The sequence below is a fragment of the Diceros bicornis genome, chromosome 2, assembly GCF_020826845.1.
Source record: "Diceros bicornis minor isolate mBicDic1 chromosome 2, mDicBic1.mat.cur, whole genome shotgun sequence".
Classification (NCBI taxonomy): Eukaryota; Metazoa; Chordata; class Mammalia; order Perissodactyla; family Rhinocerotidae; genus Diceros; species Diceros bicornis.
This window is the reverse complement of record NC_080741.1, coordinates 58,394,363-58,407,135: the sequence shown is the minus strand read 5'-3', so window position 1 is coordinate 58,407,135 and position 12,773 is coordinate 58,394,363. Positions and strand designations below refer to the sequence as shown.

The 12,773-nt window shown below is 51.6% G+C and overlaps 1 protein-coding gene across 1 annotated transcript; it reads left to right on the top strand.

The window, feature by feature from the left end:
• Positions 1-469: 469 nt before the first annotated feature.
• On the top strand, positions 470-12,523 carry FAM107A (family with sequence similarity 107 member A). Its single transcript, XM_058562086.1, has 4 exons — positions 470-568; positions 7,995-8,169; positions 9,881-10,037; positions 10,538-12,523. The coding sequence occupies exons 2-4, from the start codon at positions 8,000-8,002 to the stop codon at positions 10,643-10,645; spliced, it is 435 nt and encodes a 144-aa protein (XP_058418069.1). The 5' UTR covers positions 470-568; positions 7,995-7,999; the 3' UTR covers positions 10,646-12,523.
• Positions 12,524-12,773: the final 250 nt, after the last annotated feature.

The following is a 12,773-nucleotide window of genomic DNA, read 5'->3' as shown; positions in this document are numbered from 1 at the left end:
CAGAGCTGTTCTCTCCTGAAGAACTCGGCGCTGCAGCAGGAAGCCCGGCTCCCCCTCCGCCAGGATGTGCTGGAATGCACTCTCACTGACCCTCTATTAGAAACAAGGGAAATGCCTCTATTTGAGCCGCCTTGCTCAGAACAAAGCTTGGCGTGTTTCTTATTCCTCAACAATCTGACAAAATAGGTATTTATTTGTGCCTCTCAAGCATGTGGCTTGGACACGGTGTTCCGCGTCGTGGAAGTGGCCCTGTACCAAGTGAAATACCCGTTACTATAGTAACAGTTCCTTTTTATTGATACGAGAATAAACAGGAATGCAAAGCTGCCTCACTCGCTGGCACATTTGAGCTGCCTGCCATCCCCAGGGGTTTAAGAACCGCCCTTTGGAGGCGGCCCTCCTGGCTAGTCTGGGACTTCCCGGTGGAGCCAGGAGCCAGCAACACTGCTCCCGAGTTCCCTGCCCGACGGCGCAGCTGAGAAGTAAGACCATTTCTCTTCTGTTTCACCTGCTGTCGAGCTGTGCCGGGAGGAGGTGCAAGGGAAGGAGGGCAGCCTCGGAGCACCAGGTGGGCGGTCAGGGGAGCTGAGCTCTTTGTGCCTAGGCACCGGGCCTATGTCCCTGCATCTGAGAAGTGTTTGGGGGGTGCCTCCTGGCACCCTGGGTTTGGGAACAGGATAGAAGGCCAAGTGGAGGGAGTGCCAGATCCAGCCCTCCATTCTTTTTGATCTCTGTCTTCTAAATCCTCAGATGAATCTGCATTTATGCACGCTATAACCTCACCTAAGCCCATTACCACAGGGTGATGGTTTTAATTCTCTTCATAACTGATAGACAGGAGGCCAGAGTGCTCAGGGTGGCGCAACTGGGAGAGTACAGGTTTTGGTGTCAGTCAGAGCTCCGCTCAGATCTAGCTTCTTCATTCGAGGGCTGTGTGATCTGGGGAAATCAGATGACCCCTTGGAGCCTCAGTGTCTTCATCTGTGCAAAGGGGTGATGACAGTACCCCCCTCCTCAGTCTGCTGTAAGAATTTCATGAGATGTGGCTGTGAGGGGCTTGGCACAGTACGTGACACATAGCGAGCGCACGTCAGCATGCTAACTGCCTGCCTTTCCGGTGAATTTGGCTTTAGCGTTTTACAATACAAGGCAAGTCTGGGCTTGAGCCAAAAACCAGGGGTTATAGGAATGGGTGTGTCACCTTTTGGAACTGTTACCAAACCCAGGTGGTTCCCTGGCTGAGGCAGCCCCAGTACCTGTGTCTCCGGTGTCTGTGATCCTGTGTGGCTCTTAGCGCTGTTGGTGGTAAGTACCTGCTGGGGGCAGGTGGAGTGGCTGGCGTCATGCCACTGGAGGGCCAACAGGAATATCTGGCCTGCTGACACTTGTGCCTTGATCCACTGCACAGCACTGTCCACCAACCTCGCTAAGGACCAGGCATGTCCAGCCCTGGACTTGGCCTTGGAATTCATTCAAAGCCCCGAATGCCCACCCAGACTTGCTCCTCACAAACTAGGAGGTCACAAGGCAAGATGCTGTGTTGAATCATTTTCTCCCAGGGTGGGGAAGTGGCATCTAGGTGGACAAGCAGCTCTGACGGGGGCTTCTAGGCATCGGCCACAGTTGCCGGGAGATCTGAGTGGTTCCCCCACACACTGTCCTGTGGTTGCTGGCCAGTGGAATACAAACGGGCACTTTCCCACTGGGAGGAAAAACGACAAGGGTTGGGAAATCCATGGCCACACTTGTCACTTTTCCTGAATGCCTCTTTCTGCTTTGCCAGTGCCTCCCTTCTCCTCTGCCCCTCCACCCCATGGAAGGTTGAACCAAGGTCACAGTCTGTTCTGAACCCAGCAGCTTGAGCAGTGATAAGGAACAAGGGCTGGGCGGGGTGGGGGGAGGCGGGGGCAGAGGAGTGAAGACTGGCCAACACCCTGGGGAGGGAAGGCCACCAGCTGGTCCCCTCCTAACAAAGACCAGCCGTGAGCAGACAGGCCTGTGGATTCCGGCTTAAGCCCCAAGCGGCTTGTGAGAGTTTGTTTTTCGTATGGGCCGGGAGTCCTCCAAGAACCAAGCCTCCATTTCCTCCTCTATAAAATGGGCTCGCACTGCCTCTTCATTGGGGTTTCTTGAGTATCCAGGGAGAGAGAAGGGATGTAAATCCTCTTTGTTAACTGAAAGACGCTTTGCATCTAGAAGATAGCAGAGTGGTAAAGAGAGCACTGAATTTGGAGTCTGAAGGTCCTGGCTGGGCCATTTACTCTGTATCTTGGGATACAGAGTAACTTGTAGCTTGGCCTCTCTAAGCCTCAGTTTTGTCATCTCCAAAATGGGAATAATAAAATAATACCACTGGCTGCCTCCCAGCAGGATTGTGAGATCCAGGTGGAGGTGAGTGAGCCTTCTTCAGGTGTCAAGTGCTGGCCACAAGTCCCCTCAGGATAGGAGACCCACACTTCACCCTCGGTGAGCATCACTCTGCCAAGCCTGGGCTAACCATATCATACACATTATCTCATTTCACCCCCCCACACAGCCCCATGAGTAGGTATTGCCATTATCCCCACTGTACAGGGGCTCAGAGAGGTTAAGCTATTTGCCCAAGGTCACAGAGCTAGGAAGAGGTGCCACCAAGATTCAAACCCAGTCTGTCACCTCCAAAACATCTGCTTTAACCATGTTGCTTTACTGGCTCACGTGTCATTTGTTATCATTGATGCCATCAAGGATGGAACCAGAACCACCAGGGCAGGGGAGAGGGCAGATGAAGGGGACATTAAGGCCTTAGACAGCCTGGGGTCCCTCAGCTATTCTCAGGACGAACTGGGACCTGGGTCTTCATTGGTGCCACATCCCTCCCATCTCTCCTTATCGCTCTCCTGCACCGGGGGGCGCCAGTGTTTGGTTTCAATGCTGCCCCCCTAACATTAGCCACGCGCACCCCAGAGGCCTGGTGAGCTCACCCTGGGAGCAGTTAGTGATCCCAGCCGAGCCTCGCCTGGCGTGGGGCTGACGTCCTGCAGAGCCTCCAGGGAGGAGCGGCGGGACCTCTTGGGTCATCAGCAGAACTGGGAAGACGCGAGAAGCTCCCCGTCTCTCCTCGGACCTCTTATTATTTACCCCCTGCCCTGAAAGATGAGGTCGGTCCTACAGGCTGCATATTAAGTGAGAATTATTTGCCCATCTCGTAGTCATGCAAGACACTCAATGTAGCTGATGTCTTCCAGCTGCCTCTACCCCGTGCCCAGCACTTTAGCTCGTCCAATCTTCACAGCATCTTGATTTTACAGGGGAGGGTCCTGGAGGTTAAAGACGCATCCAAGGTCACCCAGCTGCTAAGAACTGTGACCTTAATCAGACCTGCCACGAAAACCAGGCCAACCAGTCGGCTGAAATCACTCAGGCCAAAGCAAAGAAGCTTGGTTTGTTTGTTTTTGTTTTTGTTTTTAACTCCATGGTTTGCAAAGTTGGCTGACTACTGGAATCAACTGGGGAGCTTTTTAAAATCCCGAAGGCCTCCCAGGCCAATTAAATCAGAATCCCCAGGGCAGGACTCGGGCATTGGTATTTTAAAACTTCCCCTGGTGATGCCAAAATGCAGCCAGGGTTAAGATCCACCAATTTAGCCAGTGTAGTTTTTAGGAGGATGAGAAAGCTCAATCCAAGAGTAGAATGGGATTTATTAATAGTAATTGTTAATAACAGCTAACAAAGTGGCCACACTGTGCCATTCCAGGGGCAACACTCATAGTTGAATTTACAGGAGTGAGGCCCTAGAGTTGCGCAGTGTACAACCTGCCTCACTGTATGTGGCAACCCTGATAGCTAGCACTTATTAAGTCCTCGACTCTGTACTAGGCACTTGCCAAGCTCCTTGCAAGTTATTACTGCATTTATTTTGCAACAACCTCATGAAGAAGGGTGCTGATCAAAAGCAGCTGTCCCACCTACTCTGCTGTTCTAGTGGAAAGCAGCCACAGACAGTAAGTAATGAGTGGGCATGGCTGTGTTCCAGAGGGCCTGGATTTGGTCCAAAGGCTGTAGTTCCAGGACTCCTGCTGCAGAGAGCAGGTAAACTGGCCCAGGGCTAAGAAGGGGCAGAGGCAAGATTCAAATCCAGGTCCGAATGGCTCCGACGGCCACACACTTCCACTTCATTCCACATTTCTTTGACAACCAGGGAAGGATATTCACTAGCCACTTAACTTCCTCCTCGATGGGCCTCTTCCTCTCCCCTGCCAGCTCTTCCTTTGAGTGTTCATCTTTCTTTTCCAAGATGACCTGTCTAATGCTCACCTCACCTCTTGGCCCCATCGTGGCCATATCCTGGAATCTCGGATCTCTCGAGACACCCAGCCTGAGAGACCTGGCCAGAGCAGCCCTAGGAATGGACCCCACCTCTGCTCCAAAGGCCCAGCTAACTTCCAGGACAGCCCGGGTTTTCTTGGCCCAGCACCTGTGCTTTGCTAAGTTGCCCCTTTGTTCTAGCACCTATGTGAGGCTCTCCTACACGGAAGCCTCTTTTAATGAAACGAGAGGCAGGAAGGCTGGCTCCGCAGCTCTCTGAGCCCTGGCACACACATCTGTCCACGGATTTCACACGTGTTGTTTGCTGGAGTTCAGAACACTAACTGGCAAAGGCAGCGGTTTTCCCGGCCTGCAGCTCTGGGATGAAGAACCAGCCACATCCTTCAGGGTTCCTGCATCAGCTACCACACCACCCTGGCCTCAGGGAAACACCATTCCCCACTGCTCAGCTCTGATTTTTTTTCTTTTTTTTTTTTTAAAGGCGTGGAGCAGATCGTTGACCCAGAACTGGTGACTGATTAGACCTAGGGTGCAGAACTGGCCACATAATTTGCAGGGCCTAGTACAAAATGAAAATGCAGGGCTGCTCTTCTAAACTCGACCCTGGACAGGGTCCTACTGCCTCAGTGGGGCCCGTCCCAGGGCAGCCACCCCATTTGGCTGGCTGGTGACCCATGGGGTGAAGGTTCTCAGCCTGGCCAATCAGATGTTTTTCCTCTGGAATTCAACGGGAGAGAGAGACAGAGACTGCCCATGGGAAGTGAAAGAAACCAAAGTCATATAAAAAATTCCCCAAACCTGCTGACAGTTTTTCCCCACATAGCAGCGAGCATGACCTTTTAAAAATCGAATCCGACTCGATCTTTCCCGACTTGAACCCACCCGTCCACCCTCACTCCAAACACTCGCCGTGTCGCGCTCTCACGCCACTCCAGGCACACTGTGCCTTTTTGTTCCCTGAACAGACCGAGCTTGTTCAAGGTACGTGAGGCACACGTGCTGTCTCTCTGCCCCGAACAGCCTCCCTCCTCCTCCTCAACCGTCAGATCTTAAATGTCACCTCCTCTGAGAGGCCATCCCCGCACCTGGCTAAAGGCGGGCCCTCGCTTTAGTCTCTTCCCCGGCCCTCTGGTTCCTTCAGCGGGCTGCTCACAATTTGTAATTGTTTATTTTTATTGCTTCGTGTCGTGTTTACTGTCTGCCTCCCTAGGAGAATGTCAGCTCTGTGACAGCGGGAACCTGGCTTGCTTAGTTCACCTCTGTGTGTCCAGCCTCCACCACCACACCTGGCAAATTATAGGGACTCAAACATATTGTAGCATGCATGAACAATTTTATTATGTGTACTTTCTCAATGGTCATTCCTCTTTTACGGGAGCTCTTGATTTTGTGGACTTATTTTGCTTCTGGCCACATTATTGAATTCTCTCGTTGGCTCCAAATGCTTTTCTGTTAATCCATTTGGGAATTCTGGGGATATAGTGGTATCTTATACAAATACTAATTCTGCCCTCTCCTTTCCCAAAGTTGTACTACTTATTTCTGTTTCCTGCCTTATCGCTTTGGCAACATACAGGTAGTTATTTTAAAGATAGTGTGACTCATGAAAATTATGAAACTCTGGAAGGTTTGGGGCACAAAGGGGCTACGGGTAGGGTGAACAGCCAAGGGGCTGCAGTAGTTATCTCAGTGCATGTGATGATGGCCTGGATAAGATGAGAGCTGAGGACATAGGAAGGGAAGCGTATAGCTGAGAATTACCCAGGTAAAGGATTGGTGGGACTTGGTAATGGGAATAGGCAACAGAAGGGGGAAACATTCCCAGAACTCCACTCCGAATCAGAGTATTCTAATGCATTGGCTCCCAGACAACTTAATCCCATGGACTAAGAAAATATCCACATTTTTAAAAGGGGAGGGAATTGATATAGCCAACGGTTTATTTTGTCAAGTGTCCATTTTTAACAAACCACCAGATACTACCGCAGTCATTTTTTAAGAACCAAAAAATTAGGAGGGATATAACCTGAAAACAGTTTTGTGTGAAAAAAGAGAAGATAGGAAATTAATTAGAATTCTCATTTTAGAAGCAGTTCTAAGAATGTGAATTCAAGAAAAAAATTAGCAGATATGTCTCTATGTTCTGACACTTAATCTGGCTACATCCAAAATATCTTATAATAATTAACACTTTTTCCAGTTTACACAGCACCTTTATAAATTTTGGTCTCACTTAATCCTCCTAACAGCCCCCTGCAATAGGTAATAATAGAAATGCCAAACATGTGTCTGGCATGCCACCATTTGCAAAGAATGATCTCCCCTTGGATGCCTACATTCCCTGACATGTCACCTTGCAATTTACACCACATCAAACCCCCTCCTCCTGTATTTTCCAACCCCACTGAGCTATTACCCACTTCCAGGGTTTTGCACAGACCACCATTCCTGTCTAGTTTATTTGGAGAACTCCTGTTCATCTGTAAAAACCCCCTCAGGCAGAGAATGGCTTTCATCTTCTTCCCAGCAGGAAGGAGGTTGGGGAGGGGCTGAGAAGTGAGGGTCTGTCCATAGGCAACATGGTGGTCCTCAAGAGGGGGACTGAACCCTGGTGTGTGAGGTGGAGACACACCCCCTCAGTTGCCACATGGAAATCACATGCTTTAAGGCACTGGTGCCCCAAGACCAATCTCTCTGAGCGTCGGTGTCCTCATCTGTACAACTTCAAAGGTTTTATTATCAATTACCAACAACTGTTTATTCAGTGCCTGCCACATACGAAACACTGCCAGTGCCTGGCATACAGAAGAATCAACCTCAGAAAAGCAGGACTCATGGAAGGGGCAGAGCCAATGCTGAAATTTTCATTCTAATTACTATAAGCAGCTAATGGCCAGGCTGTGTCACCCTTTTGAGACTTTTTCTTAAGAAGTCTTGCTCGCTCTCTCACTCTCGTACTTGCTTTGGGGCATTTCAAGGATACAGAGCCAACTTGTAGAAAAGGGAGCCCTTCTGCCTGAATTTCAAGTAAACTGACAAATTTCAGGCTGCTATGTGGAAGTGAGGCCATTAAGAAGCCAGACATCTGCATTAAGATGACAACTGTCCCTTTGTAATTAGAGACACAGCAGTCCCGGGATTTCAGACTCTTTGATCTGGAGAAAGTAGAAAGCTGGACGCTTCCACGAGGGAATTTGGAACTATGGAGAGGGAAGTCGAACAATAAGGGGTGATATTTTCTTTTGATCACTGCATTTATCCAAATTGTCTTTAACAAGTACATATTGCTCTTTTAAAATATCTTTTCTTTTTCTGATACAAGCTTATTGAAAAAACAGAAACTCGAACATAATTCTTTTTATAGGAGGGAAAATTGTTTTTTTCAAAGTCAGGCCAAAAACATTTGCACATGTCAACCCATATTTTGTGACCCAGGAGCACTTTACCTCTATACCCACTTTACAAACATCATCTCCAATCCTTACAACTCTGTGCACAGGCTCAATTATTTCCATCCCACAAATGAGGAAACCAAGCCTCAGAAAGTGAGGTAGCTTGCCCAAGGCTGCACCGTAGCAGGTGGCCGAGGTCCATCTAACGCCGAAACTCTCACCCTTCAACTGTGCCCATGGGGATGGATGAGACTGTGGACCCGGCTCTGACCAACTCCCCGCCCACGTCTGCAGCCTCCATGTACTCAGAGATCCAGAGGGAGCGGGCAGACATCGGGGGCCTGATGGCTCGGCCAGAGTACAGAGAGTGGAACCCAGAGCTCATCAAGCCCAAGAAGCTGCCGAACCCCGTGAAGGCCTCCCGGAGCCACCAGGAGCTGCACCGAGAGCTGCTCATGAACCACAGGAGGTGGGAACGGCGCTCGCCTGCCTCAGCCTGGCAAGCGCCTCGGGCTTCTGGGGCTTGGGGGGGGGGTGCCCCTTGGGGAAGGCAGGGCTGGGGGTCCTCCTGGGGCTCCTGGAGGCTGAGGAGGGCTCAGGGTGCCCCACATGGTCAGAGCAGAAACCAGGAAGGTCCAAAAGCCTTGTTCTCCCACCCAGCTACCCACTCTGTGCCTGCCCTCCACATGCATTTACTGAGCACCTACTGTGTGCCAGGCCCTGTGCCCAGCGCTGGGGGTACAAGAAGGAAGGGGACCCAGTTTCTGCCCCCCAGAGCGGGTGGCTGGCTAACCAGGTGATATGATGGGTGCTTTGATGGGGGCATAATGGGCCTAGGACCCCAGAGGAGCCAAGGTCCAAGGGAGGGCTCCAAGTTGTCCTTATGGAGGAGGTGATGCCTCCGCAAAGGCCTGAAAGGTGGGCAGGAGTCAGCCAGGCTAGAAGGTGGGTGCTGGCTGGTAGAAGGAAGCGTGTTCCCAGCAGATGGATGAGCATGTGTAAATGGACAGGAAACGCAAGTAGCTCAGTGTGGCTGGAGCATAGATGGTCAGGTGGGCCAGAGGAGACGTGTGAACCTGGGAAGGGTCTCAGGCAGGGGTGTCACAATCCTGGAGGGGGCATGAGTGGAGCAGGGAGGCAGGGGGATGCAATGAGAGACAGGCTTGAGGTGGCAGGGCTGGGACTCGGGTAATTGAGGGAATGTGGGGAAGGAGGAAGGGAGCTGAGCCTCGGCTCCCAGGCCTGGGAAATTCCTTTCTGCTCACCAGTGTGTATTAGGATGCAGGCCGCGGCGCCCTCGCAGCTCCCTCTACTGGCCGGTCCTGGTATTGGCGTGGGCTGTGATTTTCATTCCTGTTTTCAGTGATGTCAAGGGGCCCTCCAGCAGATATCATTTTGTATCCTTAGTAGGGTTTTCTTTCCCACTTAGTATATCATGAGTATTTTCTCTGATTGCCTTTTAGAATCATCCTTTTTCATGTCAAAAAACACCACCACAATAAAAAAACCTAAAGACAAATCAGGGAAAATATTTGCAATATAAATAACAGACAAAAATTAATATATACATATCTCTTATAAATCCATAAGGAAAAAATGGACAAAAGATAGGTATAGTTAGTTCACAAAAGAATAAATGCACATGACTGGTAATCATCTCAAAGGCTGTTCCACATGACTAATAATCAAAGAAACATGAATGAAAACCAGATATTATTTCTTGTCTACCAGATTCTCAAAGACAAAAAAATTGGATGGTGACGGTGGGGAGACATAGATGCTCTTGAACACCTTTGACAGAGTATAAATTGGATCACCTTTCCTAAGGGGCAGATGGAAATATGTGTCCGAAATCTTTTCAAAGAGCCTGACCGAGCAATTCCACCTCTAGAAATTTATCCTGAGAAAATAAACAGAAGTAACATAAAACCTGGTCGTGCAGTCACACAGGCCTGGGTGCAAATCCTCATTCCCCCATCGTAGCTGTGACTTGGACTGGAGTCCTAAGTCCTGGGAGCCTTGTTTCCCTCCTCTGTATAATGGGACAGTGCTGGTTCCTCCTCCCGGGGCTGCCAGGAGGATTGCCCCAGATAATGGTGTAGCTTGGTGTCACTCAGGGTGCAGCCCTGAGGCTGGGGTAGGGGGAAGCTGGGCTCTCCTGACGGGTCCCCCCTCCGCAGGGGCCTGGGCATCGACAGCAAGCCGGAGCTTCAGCGTGTCCTGGAGCACCGCCGGCGGAACCAGCTCATCAAGAAGAAGAAAGAGGAGATGGAGGCCAAGCGACTGCAGTGCCCCTTCGAGCAGGAGCTGCTGAGACGGCAGCAGAGGCTGAACCAGGTGGGTGGGAACACCCAGCCCCGGCCCACGCCTCCCTCTGCGGAGGAGCTCTGCATGTGGCTGCAGCTGGCAAGAGGGACGAGGTTGAGCAAAACGAGCACTGGATCAGGAGTCTACCACTGGCCTGAGTCCTCACTCTGCCACTCACTTCGCTTTGTGACTTTGGGCCAGTGGCTTCCCCTCTCTGAACCTGTTTCCTCATCAGCCCAATATATTGCATGCTGATTCTGATTTCATTCTCACAACTGCCCCATGAGCCAGGTGGTGTTCCCATTTTAGAGATGGGGAACCTGAGGCCCAGATGAGGTGAGCGGTTTGAACTAGGCTTTACAGGGACAACTTAGTCTCGTGCTCTGTCCCCCCAGCTAGCAGGCTGGTGGCAAAACTGATCCCCACTTCTGTCTCCCCAAAGAGGACACTGGGTCCAAACCCAGTGGCTTTTGAGACTAGGAATTCCCCTGGCCCCACTCCCTTCACACCTCTGCTTTTCTCTCCCTCAGCTGGAAAAACCACCAGAAAAGGAAGAGGACCATGCCCCCGAATTTATTAAAGTCAGAGAAAACCTGCGGAGAATCGCCACGCTGACGAGTGAAGAGAGGGCCCTGTAGGGCTAGCTGCTGAAGCCCCAGCCCCCCGCAGCCCACCCCGGCCCCCACCCCCTCCTCCAGCCCTTCTGTATCTGGTAGTCCTGGGCCCCAGGCCTTGGGACATCTGTGATGCTTACGCTTGCTCCTGTAAAAATGCATCGCCCCTGGGGGTCTGCCCCCCTCCAGGAGCTGGGGGCCCTAAGCTCCCAGGCTTTCCTTCTGAGCACTCACCTCTCTGCTCCCAAAAGAAGCCACTGCCAGGAAAACCTTCAGCAAGACACCTCTCCCTGAAGGGGCTTCTGAGCCCCGCAGAAATTTTTCTGGCAGAATTGGGTAGGAGGGACAGGTGCCTCTCTGGCCTGACAAGCCCCCCATTCTGCCCAGGCCCCGTGGGGCCCTGCTTCTCCGGACCGCCCAGCTCCCAGGTCTCAGAAAACTTTCCTGCAGCCAGGTGTGGGGCGGCTAAGCAGAGCATCTGGGGACACCTGCCTTGAAAGCCAGCCGCGGGGAGAAGGGTTCACGTGCAGCCGTCCCTGGTGAGGAAGGGCAGGGCAGCCTGCAGGCGGCCTCGGGGCTCCCGTCAGGCTGGGCTGGAAGGGTACAAACGAGACAGCTTCTCTGAGTCGGCCAGCCTTTCCCCTACACCGAGACTTCTATTTCCTCCTCTCCACAGCCCTCCCTGTCCCGGCCTTGTAACCACACCTAGCCAGGGCTGCAGCCTTCCTGCTCCCAGAAGTCTAGAACAGTGCTTCTCAAACTTGATTGTGCCTACAAATCACTGGCGATCTTGTTAAAATACGGCTTCTGATTCTGTAGATCTGGGGTGGGGGCTGAGATCCTGCATTTCTAGCAAGCTCCTAGGCCACTGGTCTGAGGACCACACTCTAAGCAGCAAGGCTGGAGCGTCCAGGGGTCACATCGTCCCTGAAGCCATCTCTGCCCGCCGTGGACCTCTGCCCTGGGGGTTCCCACCCACCTCTGCAGCCCCAAGGGCTCTCGATTATTCACCCCACCCCAGGGACCCCAGGCCTGGGAAGACTTTTTTTGCCTAGAAAAGCATGTCGGTCGTGTGATTGTTGCTTTCGCCAGAGATGTATATAATTGCCAATCTGTATTTCTTACCACACTGTTATGATGCAATTCTAGCCAAAAAAAAAGAATTTTTTTTTTTTTACCTTTTCCTTAAGCCCAGGGAGAGCAAATACACGGTGATTTCCAATAGACTTCTGGAAATATGAACAGTGGTTTGAAGACCCCCCTGCCACTCTTAGAGACTGGCCCCTGTGAGTCCCCATTTCCAGCCTCTGCACCTGAGCCCCACGCCTGACTTGGTTTCCATCTCTTGGGCCAGCTCCAGTGAGTTGCCCCATTCTTCTTCCTCAAAATTCCCTTCCTACGGGAGACCAGGTGCTTCAACCTTTCGCTCCTATCCCATTTTTAAAGATTCAGAGAATAAACCAGGCCTCTTTCTTTTTCCCCTGAAGAATAAAATCCCTGCCCTGGCCTTATAAACTCATCAGCTGAGGTGACCAGACAGGGCTAGAAGAGCATTTCCTTCCATTCCCCAGAACTACCCGAGTGAGCTGCCACTGGGATGCTGATGGACCAAAGGCGGGACCTACACGAGGAAAGGGCTCATCCTGGTCTTCCTCCTAACTGGGTGGTTGGAGGGTGACCAAAGACGCCGTCCTTTTCCCGTGTGTGGTCCCGCGTAGGGGTATAAGTACAGACATGCTGCCTCTGAGTGCGTGTGTACGTCAAGCTCCAAAAGGCTCTGGAATGTGACTCTTAGTGAGAATGTGGAAACACGGTTCTAAATGTCTGCCAGGGGAGATGCACAGTCCCTAAGTAAAGACCACCACTTCCCCAAAGAAGCCGCCCTTGGGGGTCTATGCGTTGTGAAGAGAAGCAAGACAGAGTGTCTAGGGTGGAGTAGGCCCCTCCAAGGGAATGCTTGGGATTTCATTCCGTGGTCCCCAGAGGTCCTCCATGGAGGCGGGGAGTCATGGAAATGAAGCCCCAAGTACCTCAAGTACCACGTCGTCCAGTGGAGCCATGGCAGACACCCTTGTTCACTCCCTCGTGATCAGTCCCAACTCCTTCTCTCTAGGCACCTCCCACTGTAGAGGTTGTAAATTTAGATTCTCAC

Bases quoted from the DNA above. Each gene is read 5' to 3' on its own strand.
- FAM107A (XM_058562086.1), top strand. From the start codon at position 8,000: ATGTACTCAGAGATCCAGAGGGAGCGGGCAGACATCGGGGGCCTGATG. The intron at 8,170-9,880 runs GTGGGAACGGCG...CCCCCTCCGCAG, and splicing joins CTGCTCATGAACCACAGGAG to GGGCCTGGGCATCGACAGCA. The intron at 10,038-10,537 runs GTGGGTGGGAAC...TCTCTCCCTCAG, and splicing joins GGCAGCAGAGGCTGAACCAG to CTGGAAAAACCACCAGAAAA.